This window comes from Gymnoscopelus microlampas (assembly GCF_963454915.1).
Source record: "Gymnoscopelus microlampas genome assembly, chromosome: 21".
Lineage (NCBI taxonomy): Eukaryota > Metazoa > Chordata > Actinopteri > Myctophiformes > Myctophidae > Gymnoscopelus > Gymnoscopelus microlampas.
In genome coordinates this window covers 7,086,131-7,101,130 of record NC_139958.1, presented here as the reverse complement: position 1 = coordinate 7,101,130, position 15,000 = coordinate 7,086,131, and the positions used below count along the sequence as shown (strand labels likewise).

At 41.1% G+C, this 15,000-nt stretch overlaps 1 protein-coding gene across 1 annotated transcript in view; it reads left to right on the top strand.

Moving 5' to 3' along the window:
• The window catches only part of itga1 (integrin, alpha 1), a 99,046-nt gene that overhangs the window by 59,110 nt on the left and 24,936 nt on the right, over nt 1–15,000 (top strand). Inside the window, exons 5-11 of the mRNA XM_084047070.1 lie at nt 992–1,080; nt 3,277–3,391; nt 6,307–6,434; nt 9,821–9,969; nt 10,504–10,654; nt 11,155–11,329; nt 11,755–11,828. Coding sequence (XP_083903196.1) covers nt 992–1,080; nt 3,277–3,391; nt 6,307–6,434; nt 9,821–9,969; nt 10,504–10,654; nt 11,155–11,329; nt 11,755–11,828 — 881 coding nt within the window. The remainder of the gene's footprint in view (nt 1–991; nt 1,081–3,276; nt 3,392–6,306; nt 6,435–9,820; nt 9,970–10,503; nt 10,655–11,154; nt 11,330–11,754; nt 11,829–15,000) is intronic.

Here is a 15,000-nt window from a genome sequence, read left to right as displayed (position 1 = left end):
ATAATTGTAGTGGAGTAAAAGTACCATATTTTCCTCAGAGATGCCCATATACAGTATAGAGATCCCTGATGTCATCAGTATATGCCCATATATGGGCATATGCTATGTAAAACATTGCACAGGGCAGATATGACAAATAACTGAAATATGCAAAGAAATTATTGACATATTTAATAATTTTATGCACGTAAAAATAGCAGAAATAGCTGATCTACAAGCTTACAACTCGTCACTTCGTGATGCATTGTAACCGGTAGGAGACACAAAGGAGACTCTTTGTGTCTCCTACCTGAGAGGTCGCCGATTATCAAATTATTGGCTCAGGAATGCGATAAAAATGATTGATAGAAAATAAGGATTTTTTTTTGGGTGAACTATACTTCTTTAACTTGGAAAGAGTCCCACTTCCTATGGGAACATAGAGAAGAATCTGACCATGCTTGACTTTTCCTTTTTGTTTCTCTCTCTCTCTCTCTCACACATACACACACACTCACACATACACATTTGTATTACTATACTTGTGAGGACATCAACACTTTAGGACAGCCATGCTATGAATGCCATTTAAAGATAATAATTGCCATTTTTAACCGTAAGCCTAAAGCCGAAAAACAGCAGATCTACAAGCCCACAACGCGTCGCGCTGCGACGCGTTGTGGGCTTATAGATCGGCTGTTTTTTGGTGCATGACACTGGCACGCAACTACAGTAAGTGACTGGCACGCAACTAACTTGTAAATACATGTTTAACTTTAATTCCAATCCCTAAACCTAACCTCTAAATGTCTAATCCTGACCTGAATGTTTTTCTAATTGTAAACGTATCTCTAAAAAATGTTTTTTTTTTACTATAAAACAACCATTTGTCTTGTGAGGACCAGGAAAACGGTCCTCACAATGTATATTTCTTCAAATTCTACTATACTTGGTCCTCGCAAGTATAGTAATACAAACACACTATGTTTATCCATCCATATTTCCCTTTTAGAAAACACAACGATCCCTAACTTACTTGAAGTCAAGGAGAACATGACCATGGGAACGACGCTGGTGACCAACCCCCAAGGAGGGTTCTTGGTAAGGACACGCAGACCAACAACCGTCGTATTCTACTAACAAATCTCACACTCGTATGTAAGAGGACGTTGTATATTTCTGGCAAACAAACTGTGACATTCAAACTGCAGTTTATATGAGAACAGTAAACATGACCCGTTGCTGCTTCTCACAGAGAGAGTTCATGTCACAGGAATGTACCAACATAGTGTGAATCCATAGTACACACAGTATGATGTGGTTATGGGCCATTAGGTTTTATGATTTTGAAACTCAACAGCAGGGTTCATATTGTTGATGAGAAGGGGGCACGGTGGTGCAGTCAGTAGCACTGTAGCCTCACAGTCAAAAGGTCCTGGGTTCGGTTTTTGCTTGGGGCGTGTTCTCTCCTCCGCATCATCATTGCCCATACCCTAGGTGGGGTTGGTGAAAGGGCCTTTCTGTGTGGAGTTTGCATGTTCTCCCCGTGTTCCCCAGGGTAGGGACCCTCACAAAAACCTTGTGTTATCAGCATTAATCCTGGTCTCTCTCTATACTGCCTCATTTCTGGGCTCCCCCTAGGCTGGCAGAGGGAGAGTAGTGCCCAGGATTACCTAGGCAATTGGCACTGGGTGAAAAAATGGGTTAAAAAAAATCGTCGGATAAATGAATATAAAAAAATACTGTTGATGAGACATTAATTTACTATCTATCTATCTATCTATCTATCTATCTATCTATCTATCTATCTTTCTATCTATCTATCTATCTATCTATCTATCTATCTATCTATCTATCTATCTATCTATCTACCTATCTACCTATCTATCTATTTATCTATCTATTTATCCATCCATCTATCTACTGTATGTCTGTCTGTCTATATCGCTTCCGATGAGCAGATCTGCAACCTCACAGAGCTTGTAGATCTGATGTTTTTCGGTACGTGACACCCACCCACACCCAACTGCGTGCGTGTAACTCAGACTTTATTCTCTCCTGTTCTTGGACTCGTCTGGAAGGGTGGGTCACGTCTTTTTTTAATAGATGCCGTGTCATCCTTTCCCCTTGGTTTCTGAACCACCTCTCACCCATGACTTCATATTTAATACGGGTGGAAAACTAACAAATCTTAGTCTCTGCTTAGTAATAGAACTGCAACCGTTGTCTTTACTCTGAAAGCGAGGTTGCAGTTTACCATCTAAACTTAACCTCTCTCATCTGGTTTCCAGGCAACCGTGCTCCTCACTGTATACATACATCATGGTCATGAACAAATAATCTTAAATGGGTGCCATGTATACAGGGGACTCTACATACGTAGGCATGACAGAATAGTGGATTTGATATCAAAAGATATCTGTTCTATTTTCAGGTCCTCCATCATGCTGTATAAGCATTCTACTGTGAAGCCGAGCATGTTTAGCCTGTGTAATGATAATTCTGTGTTCTCTAACATTTCAGCTAACACCCCTGATGTCATTGTTGTTAATGAAAACCATAGGGAAGTGTTCTACTTTTGATTACAGAGGAAGCCTTGCTAACCAAAGTGATAAAATATCATCAGCTAGAGCAGACCATCTAACAGCTACAATAGGCTACAGATGTAAACTTTTGGTAGCCTAGGGCACGTGCACAGAAGTTGGTTGTGAGGGGCCTTCAAATGGCCGGCCTCTCCAAAAGGAGGGCCAAACAGTTACCAAGGTACTGCTCAGTATCAGCTATTATAGGAAGCTGCTTAATTTGGAGGAGGCATTGTTTCTTTTACCCATGGTTGTTGTCTGCTGTGTTTGACAAGTATGCCAACATTATTGCATGTAACAATGTTCTGACTTCTGCCTTATATGCACTTTGTAACTGGCTGTTGTCCCACTATCTGTTTATGTCCTTTGTACAAGGCATTCTTGTACTTTTGCTTATGTGGACATAAATACTTATTTCAAATGTGTGTGTGCGTGTGTGTGTGTGTGTGTGTGTGTGTGTGTGTGTGTGTGTGTATGTGTGTGTGTGTGTGTGTGTGTGCGTGTGTGTGTGTGTGTGTGTGTTTGTGTGTGTGTGTGTGTGTGTGTGTGTGTGTGTGTGTGTGTGTGTGTGTGTGTGTGTGTGTGTGTGTGTGTGTGTGTGTGTGTGTGTGTGTGTGTGTGTGTGTGTGTGTGTGTGTGTGTGTGTGTGTGTGCGTGCGTGCGTGTGTGTGCGTGCGTGCGCGTGTCTGTGTGTGTGTGTTTCCTGTCCTTCCAGGCCTGTGGTCCTCAGTACGGGTACATGTGTGGTAAACAGCAGTACATCTCAGGAGTGTGTGCCAACGTCAGCTCCTCTTTCCAGGTCCTCAACTCCTTTGCACCGACTGTACAAGGTAACATGACACAGTTAGAGCCCAACACCCATCCCCATTTTGGAGAGTCCTAGATCACATATTTATTAAGGTTATTTGTGTTTATTTGTATTTAATTGTTATTTTATGTGCCATTATTTAATTTGTTATTTATATTGTAAGCAAACAAGTTCAATCCTCTCAAATAGAAACTATAATCAGTTCTAAGCTTTTGATTGAAAATCTTTGCAATTTCGGACAAATTATCAAAACATATGCTATGTTTTGATTTGTCTGAAATTGCAATGATTTTCTAATCAATCAAAGGCTTAGAACTGATTACAGTTTCTATTTGAGAAGTACAGTAAACATGATCTGATGTATATATATTTTCTTATGTTAGAAAAATGTCACCTATAATGATTGGGACACATGGCACGCATATTTGCAGATGTCGAAAATGTCGAATAATGGCCGATGTATGATGGCCGGGCTCTAAACACAATACGACACAATACGACACAACATGACACAAAACATTGCAGCGTAATACAGTCGGCCAACATTCACACAGCTGGCCCTGTTTTGCTCTTATACTTCACAACCAGGAAACCCCCATGTTGTCACTTTGAAACCTTTTTGACACTACAGTCCCCGGCACCAATCACCTTTCTACAGACTTTAACAGTCTGCTGTACCCTTACATCCTTCCTTCAACTGGGGAGAGCATTCTTCTGAATGTAAACAAGCCTCTGACTAACTGGTTTAGGCCCGGTCCAGCTCAGAGCCCTCTGTATGACCATGTTAGGAGACACTTTTACAGGCTCTGTCCTCCGTCTCGTCCAAGGAAATAAATAAATAGCCAGTGGTGGAAAAAGTACTCACATTTATTTTACTTTAAAAGTATCAATACTGCAATGTAAACATACTCCATTACAAGTGAAAGTCCAGAATTCAAAATGTAGTTGAGTAAAAGTGCAAAAGTATTGGTATGAAAATGTACTTAAAGTACCAAAAATAAAAGTACTCATTAGGCAGAATGTCCTATTTCAAGTTTGCAAATGTATAAGAATATTTTGAAAATAGCAGATCTACAAGCTCACAATGCGTCGCATTGTGAGCTTGTAGATCGGCTATTTTCAAAAGGTCGAAATGTATATGGGGCTGAAGTGGTTAATGTATGTTTTGTAATAAAATCTACAAAGTAACTAGTAACTAAAGTGTTCAAATAATTGTAGTGAAGTAAAAGTACAATATTTGCCTCTGAGATGTAGTGGAGTAGAAGTAAAAGTGCTGACAATTGGAAATACTCCAGTAAAGTAAAAGAAAATACCTCACAATTGTACTTATAAGTACAGTACGTGAGTAAATGTAGGCTACTTAATTACTTTACACCACTGTAAGTAGCTCACTGTGGTTTGTTTCTCTCTCTCTCTCTCTCTCTCTCTCTCTCTCTCTCTCTCTCTCTCTCTCTCTCTCTCTCTCTCTCTCTCTCTCTCTCTCTCTCTCTCCCAAACACATATAGATACACAGCACACAGACACATATAGTACAGTGTGGAATGTCATGATAATGCAACACACACGGCAGGGGTAAATAGCTGTGGGAGCAGTGTACATTAAATGCTAAGGTGGTTTACTGTGTTGAATTAGTGTTAATTGGAGAGCCTTGCATGGTGGGCCCCGCAGACCGTTAAATATGATGAACTGCACAGAGTCTGACTCCTGCTCTCTGTCATGGCTCACATGTCTCTACTCATTTCCTGTGTCACAACAAACACTGTCCTCCTCCTGACTAATAATAAACTGACAAGTCCTAGAATATATCTTGAAAGGAAGCTGTGACTCAACTGATTTCTGCTGTACCTGCTGTTTAAATAACATGACGTAATTATTACAGCTACTACCAGCTGAGACAACCACATCCACAGCAGACAGAACATTAAAATCACTTGATTCTGTTACACAGTAAAGATCATCAGGGTTAATGTGACTCTGAGAGGGGATTTTTTTTTTTTATTGGGTCATTTTATCGTCTACTCAGGCTTTTGAGAGCACCCCGGACAGTTTTTGTCCGGTTGCTTCATTCAGTATTTACTGTATAATGAGTACTTTCTACTTTTGGTCCTTTAAGTACATTTTGATATACTTTCGTAGGTTTACTCAAGTAAATTATGAATTCAGGACTTCATTCAGGACTAATTCAGTAATGATTACTTTTTTCATTTAATTCATTTTAATTTTTTTAATTATTTTTCATTTTCCCCAAAAAATATAAAAAAATAAATGAAAAAAGTAATAAAAAAACACGGCCCCTCATGTATTAGGAGGGCAGGGTGAGTCACCAGAACCAAGGACGTTTTTTTTTGATGAATCTAACATGTTAAAAATGTAGTTTTAAGTTATAATGGGTTTGTTTAGGAAGGGGGCGTGTCTGATAAAAATGAATATCAAATATCTAAATATTTAATCAAGCAACTGTCTGGGGTGCTGACAAAAGCCTGAGTAGACGATAAAATGACCCAATTTCTTTTTTTAAAGTGAAATATCTCTTTAATACTGTAATTAATATGTTTTGTTTAAAACAACAAGTTTATTGTTAAAAGGGTTCAAGCTCTATATTCTGAATGTAATCATTGCTGTAGAGTGTTTGTTGAGCTCTTTAGTAAACAGAAAATACATGTTCAGCTTGGTTACACATTTCATCCAATCAGGAGAGAGAACCCCACACATTGTTCATCAGCTTGGGTTCCAGTTTATCTTCCCATTCATTTGTTTTCTTTCCTGATTGGATAAAATTGGTATCCTAACCAGAACATTTATTTTCTGTTTACTCAAGCACAAATTGAAGCAATTGATTACATTGGGAATATAAGGCTAAATTAACTAAACATATCACTTACAGCACCTTTAAACAAACGTTTAAAAATTGTATTTTGCTGTGTACTTGTGTTCCAGAATGTAACAAGGAGATGGACATCGTCATTGTCCTGGATGGATCTAACAGCATCTACCCCTGGTCCAGTATTGTTGAGTTCCTCCTGAAGTTCCTCAAGAACATTGATATTGGACCTAAACTCTCACAGGTCAGCTTCAGATGGATGGATGGATGGATGGATGGATTAGGTGCTGTAGTTATGTTTTTTTGTGTTACATATTTGATCAGATTCAATTAGTTAATTGGCAGTCGAATTTGGAAGAAAATGCACACCAACAGTACAAATGCATGGGGGGGCGTAGCTGAATTGGTATAGTTGCTGCCTGGGAAACAGAAGGTCTCAAATCCAGAACAGAACGTCTTTCTCCCTCCTCCTGTGGTCAAGTCTTGGGCAGCAATCGGCTGGGTGAAGCCGATTGCTGCCCAAGAATTTGGGATCAAAAAGGTCTAATTATTATGTATTATCATTACTAGTCCATACCCGTCCGGGGATATGAGCACCCACAGTATGTGCAGTTTGGATATGCGCTGTGTACAGACAGTACTGTACATCATGGATGGAAAGTGACTTTGTACTTGGTACCTGCAACAGTTCCACAGAGAACATACACACACACCCACTCATAAACAGTTCCAACACACACACACACACACACACACACACACACAGGCACGCGCCCGCGACCTGTCGCGAATTCACAGCGAACACACACACACACACACACACACACACACGGCCGGACCCGCACAAGCCTGCGTCCCGTCGCCACGTCGTGGACCCACAGCGAACACACACACGCTCCTAAACGGTTCCAACACACACGCACAACCTGTCGCGACGCACACACGCACACACACACACGACCAGACCTGTCGCACCTGGATTTGAACATTGCGCGTGTGAATCTGCGTGCTTGTGGCATGATGATGATATCCAAAGTGCCGTCCCTCTCATGAAACGCAGTGTGTGTGGACACGGTCACCGTAAATGATAGTGCTTTATAAGTTTGCAGCGTTCTCTGTCTAACAGTGGCCGTGCGCAGTTTGCAGTTTGATCATTCATCCCATAGCTTGGGGGCGCAATAACCATTCGCGACGATAGCTCCCATAGGCCAAACTCAGAATCTCCGGTGTTGACATAAAAGCGCTAATAAACGGCTTACATTTTGGGAAAGTAAAAAAACGAGCGACGTTATTTGGTGCATTATGCTAATAGACAATGGCCGTGTGCAAATTCAGATCAATTGCTCCAGCCATTGAGGAGAACCGGGCAGGACAGAGAGATCCTGTCCACAGAGGTTTCCTTAATAATTATACAGAGAGATATGTACCAAACATAATAAAGCATGAACCATAGCTATTCATCACAATAGTGTGTAGCCTATTCAAAAATGTAGGCGAATAAAACTGTTGTTTAACCCTTTAAGGCCGGGAAGGGAACGCATATGTGTCATTTTAAGATTTATTTGGGCTATTCAAAAATAGCAGATCTACAAGCTCGTAGCGCGGCACCGAGTGCCGCGCTACGAGCTTGTAGATCTGCTATTTTTTAGAAAAATCGTGTCCCTGGAACAAAATATTTTTAGATGGGAGGGGGTCCGCGGACAAATACATATTATTTTGGGGGTCCTTGACACAAAAAGTTTGAAAACCATTGATAATAATAATGAGCAACATAAGTAAAAAAAAATAAAAAAAAACTTTAGGAAAAAAAAATGTTAGGATTTACAAGACATTTGTAAAATTGTGAGTATTTTTTTGGAGTGAATTTGTAAAAAGATTTGAGTTAATAACTTTCGCTTTAAAAAAGTATATATATATTCAACCTAAAGATTTGCAGACATTTTCACAATTTAAAAAAACAACAACAGATGTACAAGCTCGTAGCGCGGCACTCGGTGCCGCGCTACGAGCTTGTATATCTGCTATTTTTACATAGCCAAAGAAAATCTTAAAATGACACAGATGCGTTCCCGGTCTTAAAGGGTTAATTATAGGTTAAGCCGTATCCGCTGTGTGACTGCAGGGCGGTTTAGGTTTTATTATAGGCTCATTGATCGTACAGTTTTCCAGAGGAGAGCCCATGGAAAGTTCTTCATACTGTTACTGTACAGTCCAGTGAGTGTAAGTCACATCTTCCATGGGGCTGCTCAACTCCTCTGCTTGCTGGATAAAAGAACATGGTGTCATGTTAGAACCAACAGACCCATGACCACAGTCTGGGAGAGAGTGTGTGTGAGCGTGTGCGTGTGCCATTGGTGGAAAGTAACTAAGTACATTTACTTATTTGTACTTTACTTGAGTATTTCCAATTTCCAATATTTTTACCTCTACTCCACGAGGCAAATATTGTACTTTTACTCCACTACAATTATTTGAAAACTTTAGTTACTAGTTACTTTTCAGATATAAACTATGATATAATGAAACATACATTAACCACTTTAGCCCTATTTTATACATAGGCTATTTGAAAATAGCCGATCTACAAGCTCATAACGCGTCGCGATACGACGCGTTGTGAGCTTGTAGATCTGCTATTTTCAAATATTTTAGTACTTTTACTTTTGGTATTTTAAGTACATTTGGATGCCAATACTTCTGTACTTTTACTCAAGTAAATTTTGAATTCTGGACTTTTACTTGTAACTGAGTATTTTTATATTGCAGTATTGGTACTTTTACTGAAGTAAAGAATTTGAGTACTTTTTCCACCACTGAGTGTGTGTGAGCGTGTGTGTGTGCGAGCGAGCATGAGTGTGTGTGTTTGTGTGTGTGTGTGTGTGTGTGTGTGTGTGTGTGTGTGTGTGTGTGTGTGTGTGTGTGTGTTTTTTTTTTGCCTTCCAGTTTTCTGAGGATAGAAAGTTGAGGAAGATTCTGGGAAGTGAGTTCAGTTGGTCAGGGATATAAGGTCAAGGATGGTCAGTGATATAAGGCGAGCTCAGTCTTAGGTTTAGGGCTGGGGTTAGGTTACGGTTAGGTTAAAGGTGTGTGTGTGTGTGTGTGTGTGTGTGTGTGTGTGTGTGTGTGTGTGTGTGTGTGTGTGTGTGTGAGCGTGAGCGTGTGCGTGTGTGTGCGTGTGCGTGTGCGTGTGCGTGTGCGTGTGCGTGTGTGTGACTGGTTGTTAGAGGGTTTCAACAACTTAGGATGCTCAAAAAGGAGACAAAAAGACTAGCAAAGTATTGCGCTGTCTCTGCTATAATTGGCAGCCGCCAGATACGGCAGACATGCTGCTACTTACTGTATACCCATAGAGTACTGAGTGACATGCTTATTGTATCATGAAGACATAATAATATGCCATGATTTTGTGAATGTAACCTTACTGCTCCTATAATATGTGTGTCCTCGTGTGCTCCCCTTTATGTGGACATAGATACATTGTTAAAATATGTGTGTGTTTGTGCGTGCGTGTGCGTGTGTGTGTGTGTGTGTGTGTGTGTGTGTGTGTGTGTGTGTGTGTGTGTGTGTGTGTGTGTGTGTGTGTGTGTGTGTGTGTGTGCTTGTGTGTATGTGTAAATGTGTGTGTTCTAGGTGGCCATCGTGTCATATGGTGAAAATGTCACCCATCGGGTCAACCTGAGTCAGTTTGACAACACAGAGTCTCTGCTGGAGAAGGTGAAACATCTACCCCAGCAGACGGGATACAAGACCATGACAGCCCTGGGCATCGAAACCGCCAGGTGTTTAAAAACCAGCCTCTTCAACATCACACATCACTGACACAGACAGTCAGACAAACAGACAGCCTCATAACAATAGATCCAAAAATCATGCAAATCGGTACACAGTAGTCATGTGATCAAGACGGTTGTGTCCGATATTTCATATTCCATCCTAATTGTCTAACATTGGCTTCCAAAGTTTGCAGGATTGGTCCGTTTCGAAAAAAATGCCTCAAATCATGAACCCAACTTGCGATTTCCGTGAAATTTTGCACACAGATTCCCACTAAGCCGAGGAAGAAATGCCACCCTTTTCACATTGGCCTTTTAGAGCGCCACCAGCAGGTCTAATCTAGCAAACTCATTTTTTACATAATTTCTGATTAGTGGAATTATATATTGTGTATACGATATCTGGGCTGTTAACCATCAATGGTGCAACAATCTGATTAATGTTGCTGGGGCAACAAAATAATAAAATTAGTATTTACAAAATGGTAGTTGATGTCCACCAGTTGGGTGACAGTTTCTTCTTTGAATGCCACCAATCAGGAAAGAAGCCTTCACGGTGGAGCGTGGCGCCCGGCCCGGGGTCAAGAAGGTCATGTTGACGGTGACGGACGGAGAGTCACATGACTTCTACAACCTGGACAAGGTCATCGAAGACTGCGACGACGACGACATCGAGAGGTTTGGCATCGCTGTGAGTTTGCATCAACGTTCATACTCGTTTTTCAGAGCCTCTCTAGAACCCAGTTTCTCTAGAACCCAGTTTCACAAAACCAGCCTACTTATTATAAAGGTCATCAATAACCTCAAAGGACTATCACGGGAGAGCGAAGATAAAACGATGAAGACACTGTAAGCACCTTATCACACACTGTGTTTTTTCTCCAACAAATAAATCATGTGATCAGAGATAATTATAATCGTAATCATATATGGAATGTATAATGTACAGTATATACATGTATTATACTGTATGTGAATTTGACATTGACAGACAGTCTGTGTGCATACGTGCGTGGGGGCGTATGTTTATCACCTAAATCATACACTGTACAAATGTGACATACTGAACTAATATAATGGGAGCTGTCCCATTCAACAGTGATTAAATTCATCCAGTTGCTTGCCCGCTCGCTCATTCACTCACTCACTACCCCTGCTGTTTTAAATAGCCGGTTCATTGTGTGTTTTCAGGTTCTGGGAGATTATAACCGTCAGAACAAGAGCTCAGCAGAGGTGCATAAGTTCATCAAGGAGATCGAGTCCATCTCCTCGCCTCCACTAGAAGACCACTTCTTCAACGTGTCCGACGAGGTCGCTCTGTTGACCATCGTAGACGCTCTGGGGAGCAAGATCTTCGCTCTGGAAGGTGCATTGGCGCACACACGCATGCACCCACACACACACACACACATTCCCTCAGGATCTTTGGAACTGTTGATACAGATGCAGAAACATGACAGTGGAGAAATGTTCAGTGGTGGAAAAAGTACTCACATTTTTTACTTAAGTAAAAGTATCAATACTGCAATGTAGAAGTACTCTGTTACAAGTAAAAGTCCAGAAATGTAGTAATCAGGTAATCAGTAACTCTCTCTAAACTGGTCTATTGTGGTACCTTTTCAAAACCTAAGAAAAAAATCGGCAGGAATGCTGTAACAAAAACACAAGCATGCTATAAAACAATGGCTCTATCATTCTTGCACCGTACATAGCATTGTGCATATTATGCAAACACTGTTGACTTGATGAAATAGTAACACAGATCTAACATAAATCTCTCTTCTCTTCCAGCTACATCTGGTAACTACACTTCATCCTTTGAGCTAGAGATGTCTCAGGCTGGATTCAGTGCACATGCTTCTAAAGTAAGTTCAACTTCCCAGAACTTCATGACAGCCATTTGATTTCTGTGTTTATACTAGTATCTGAGGCATGGCCATGCTGGTCTGTAATCACCGGAAATAAAGTGAACTTTGATTTAAGGTTGATCAGCGAGAATTCTGTAACAAATATACAAGCATGTTATAAAACAATGGAGCTGCTATCTGTGATCTAAAATAAATAATTAGACCTATTTGATCCCACGGGGGGAATTCAGTTTTCAGCCTCACCCAAGTTGTCAGACTTGAGCGTGGGGGGGGAGCAGTTAAGGTTTAAAGGGATAGTTCACCCCCAAAATATTATTTTTTCTATCGATTAGTCACCCCATGGATATTTTTTTGTTTTCGTCGCATTCCCTAAGCCAATAATCTGATGACAAGCGGACCGGTAGGCAGTGGTTCTGGTGGGAGACACAAAGGAGACTCTTTGTGTCTCTTACCGGAACCGCTGCTGGTCATCAAGCTTAGGAATGCGAAAAAAAGGGGGGAAATCCATTAATTCAGGTCTCCATGGGGTGAGTAATCGATAGAAAAAAATGGACATTTTGGGGGTGAACTATCTCTTTAAGTGTCTTGCTCAGGGACACCTCGACAGATTACCGCGGCCCGAACCCGGGATGTTTTGTTTCCCAGGCGGCCTCTCTGTGTTATTATGTTCTGTACAAGTCATTGAACGGTGCTTAGTGATGATGGATCTAGGATTACTGACTCTGTTTTATCTGTAGGGGATCAGTTTATAGGGTCATTCAGACCGCTGCCCAAACCCAATGTTGTCATGCCTAGATGTACGTATGTCCGGCGAATATACATTATAGCCAACCCAGAAGCTCTCAACGCGTCACATGGAGCTTGTAGAACGGCGATTCTCTGCGCGCAACACCGTTACATAACAAAGTATACATCGGATTGAATATGTTTTATTCGTGTCATTGCAAATCTTCGGTCTAAACAGGGCTTAACCCATTGAGACCTGGAACTGTGTCATTTTTTGATTTGAGCTAAAAAGTATTATTTTACACTTTGGGCTATTCAAAAATAGCAGATATACAAGCTCATAGCGCGGCACCGAGTGCCGCGCTATGAGCTTGTAGATCTGCTATTTTTGAAAAATCGTGAAAATGTGTGCAAATCTTTGAAATATATATATTTTTAAAGCTAAATCTTTTAACTCAAATCTTTGCTTCTGGGGGGTCCCTGGAACAAAATATTTTGATGGGGGTCCGCGGCCAAATACATATCATTTTGGGGATCCTTGACATGAAAAAGATTGAGCACCACTGATATAGAAACATACGTTTTTCAGAATACTGTTGAGATTTAGGAGACATGTAGAATCGGCTTCAGGTCTCAATGGGTTAAGAGGGACCATAATATATACATTTTGTGTTTGTATGCATTTGCATGTGTGTGCATATTATGCACTCAAGCAACGAACCAGTCAATGTGTTTGATGGTCACCCACTCTGATGTCTCACCCACTGTGACTCTGAAGAATGTTCGGCATATTCAAACAGCCTTTCTTTTCCTTCCTCCTCCTCACACTATGTCAGACTTGTGACAGCGTGTGTGTGTGTGTGTGTGTGTGTGTGTGTGTGTGTGTGTGTGTGTGTGTGTGTGTGTGTGTGTGTGCGTGTGCGCGCGCGTGTCGTGCGCGTGTGTGCATGTGCGTGTGTGTGTGTGTGTGAGCGAGAGAGAGAGAGAGAGGATGAGGTGGGTGTTCAGTCTTTTTCACGATATCAAAAAACAACTTGTTTTCTTTTCCCTAGAATTCACTCATCAGGTATTTCCTGTGTCTCTGAAAGAACAAACAGTCTCCTTTATCACGCTCATCCTGGCTCTTGACTCATATTTGTCACCACCCCCCTCATTACCTCCTCTATTGTAAACACAGTCGTCACAGTGTCACCCCCCCTCATTACCCTCCTCTCCTGTAAACACAGTGGTCACAGTACACTCACCAGTCCGTCTCCTAACGGTTTCGCTCCGCTAGAGACTGAGGACAATCTCACAACAGCTTCCGTTGCTAAAACTGGGTGTAAGCGATTAGAGAGTTGAAAATAAAACTGCATCGCATGCAGAACCAATCTGATGTCTTTAGTGTGTGGTCCTTCATATTGGGGGCAGTGACAGGCTTTGTTTACAAAGCAGTGGCCATAAGTTAGCACTGTACTTGCAGCTACCTTAGAATTGGAATTGTCGAGATGTATCGGTAGGCAGAGGTCACTGACCTTTCAGCAACGCAAGACTGCAGTCACACGTTCAGTAATGTGACTGTAGGGTGGCAGTAGCCCAAGAGGTAGAGCGGCTGTCTTAGTATCGGAGGGTTCTCGCCAGTAGTGTATAAGTACTGTACTTCAGTACAATTTTGAGTAATTCTAAATATTTTACATTTTTTCAATACTTTTACTTCTACTCCACTACATCTCAGAGACAAATATTGTACTTTTACTCCACTACAATTATTTGAAAACTTTAGTTACTTGATCCTTTGCAGATATAAATGACATACACCAACCACTTAAGCTATTTTATACATAGGCTATTTGAAAATAGCCGATCTACAAGTTGACGCGTTGTGAACTTGTAGATCAGCTATTTTCAAACATTTTAGTACTTTTACTTTTGGTTCTTTAAGTCTATTTTGATGCCAATACTTTTGTACTTTTTACTCAAGTAACATTTTGAACGCAGGCCTTTAACTTGTAACAGTATTTTTATATTGTGGTGTTGGTACTTTTACTTAAGTAAAATAATAAATATCTGAGTGCTTCAGATACTTCAGACCACTGGCATCAACCAATAGGAAAGAAGCGCCATGATTGACCCCACTTGACCCCCCGCAGCCATTATGCTTGTACTTTTCTGTCAGTGAATCAACGCTCCAACTTAAGTCAAACTAAACTACACCCCCAGAAAAGTCTCTCCTGTCGGCACAGCTCACACAGCCCCGCAAGACAACGTGGGAAATCGATGCTATACGGTGCATATGAAGCACATGTGTGACTGTGACCTTATGCTTCCTTGTGCACCAGGGTCATGTGCCGAAAATAGCCCGGCCTATATAAGGTCACAATCACTTAGATCTTGAGCTTGTAGATCTACTATTGTTGGGGCGTGACACACAATCCCAAACTGAAAAAGGCTGTGCCTGCTGTCC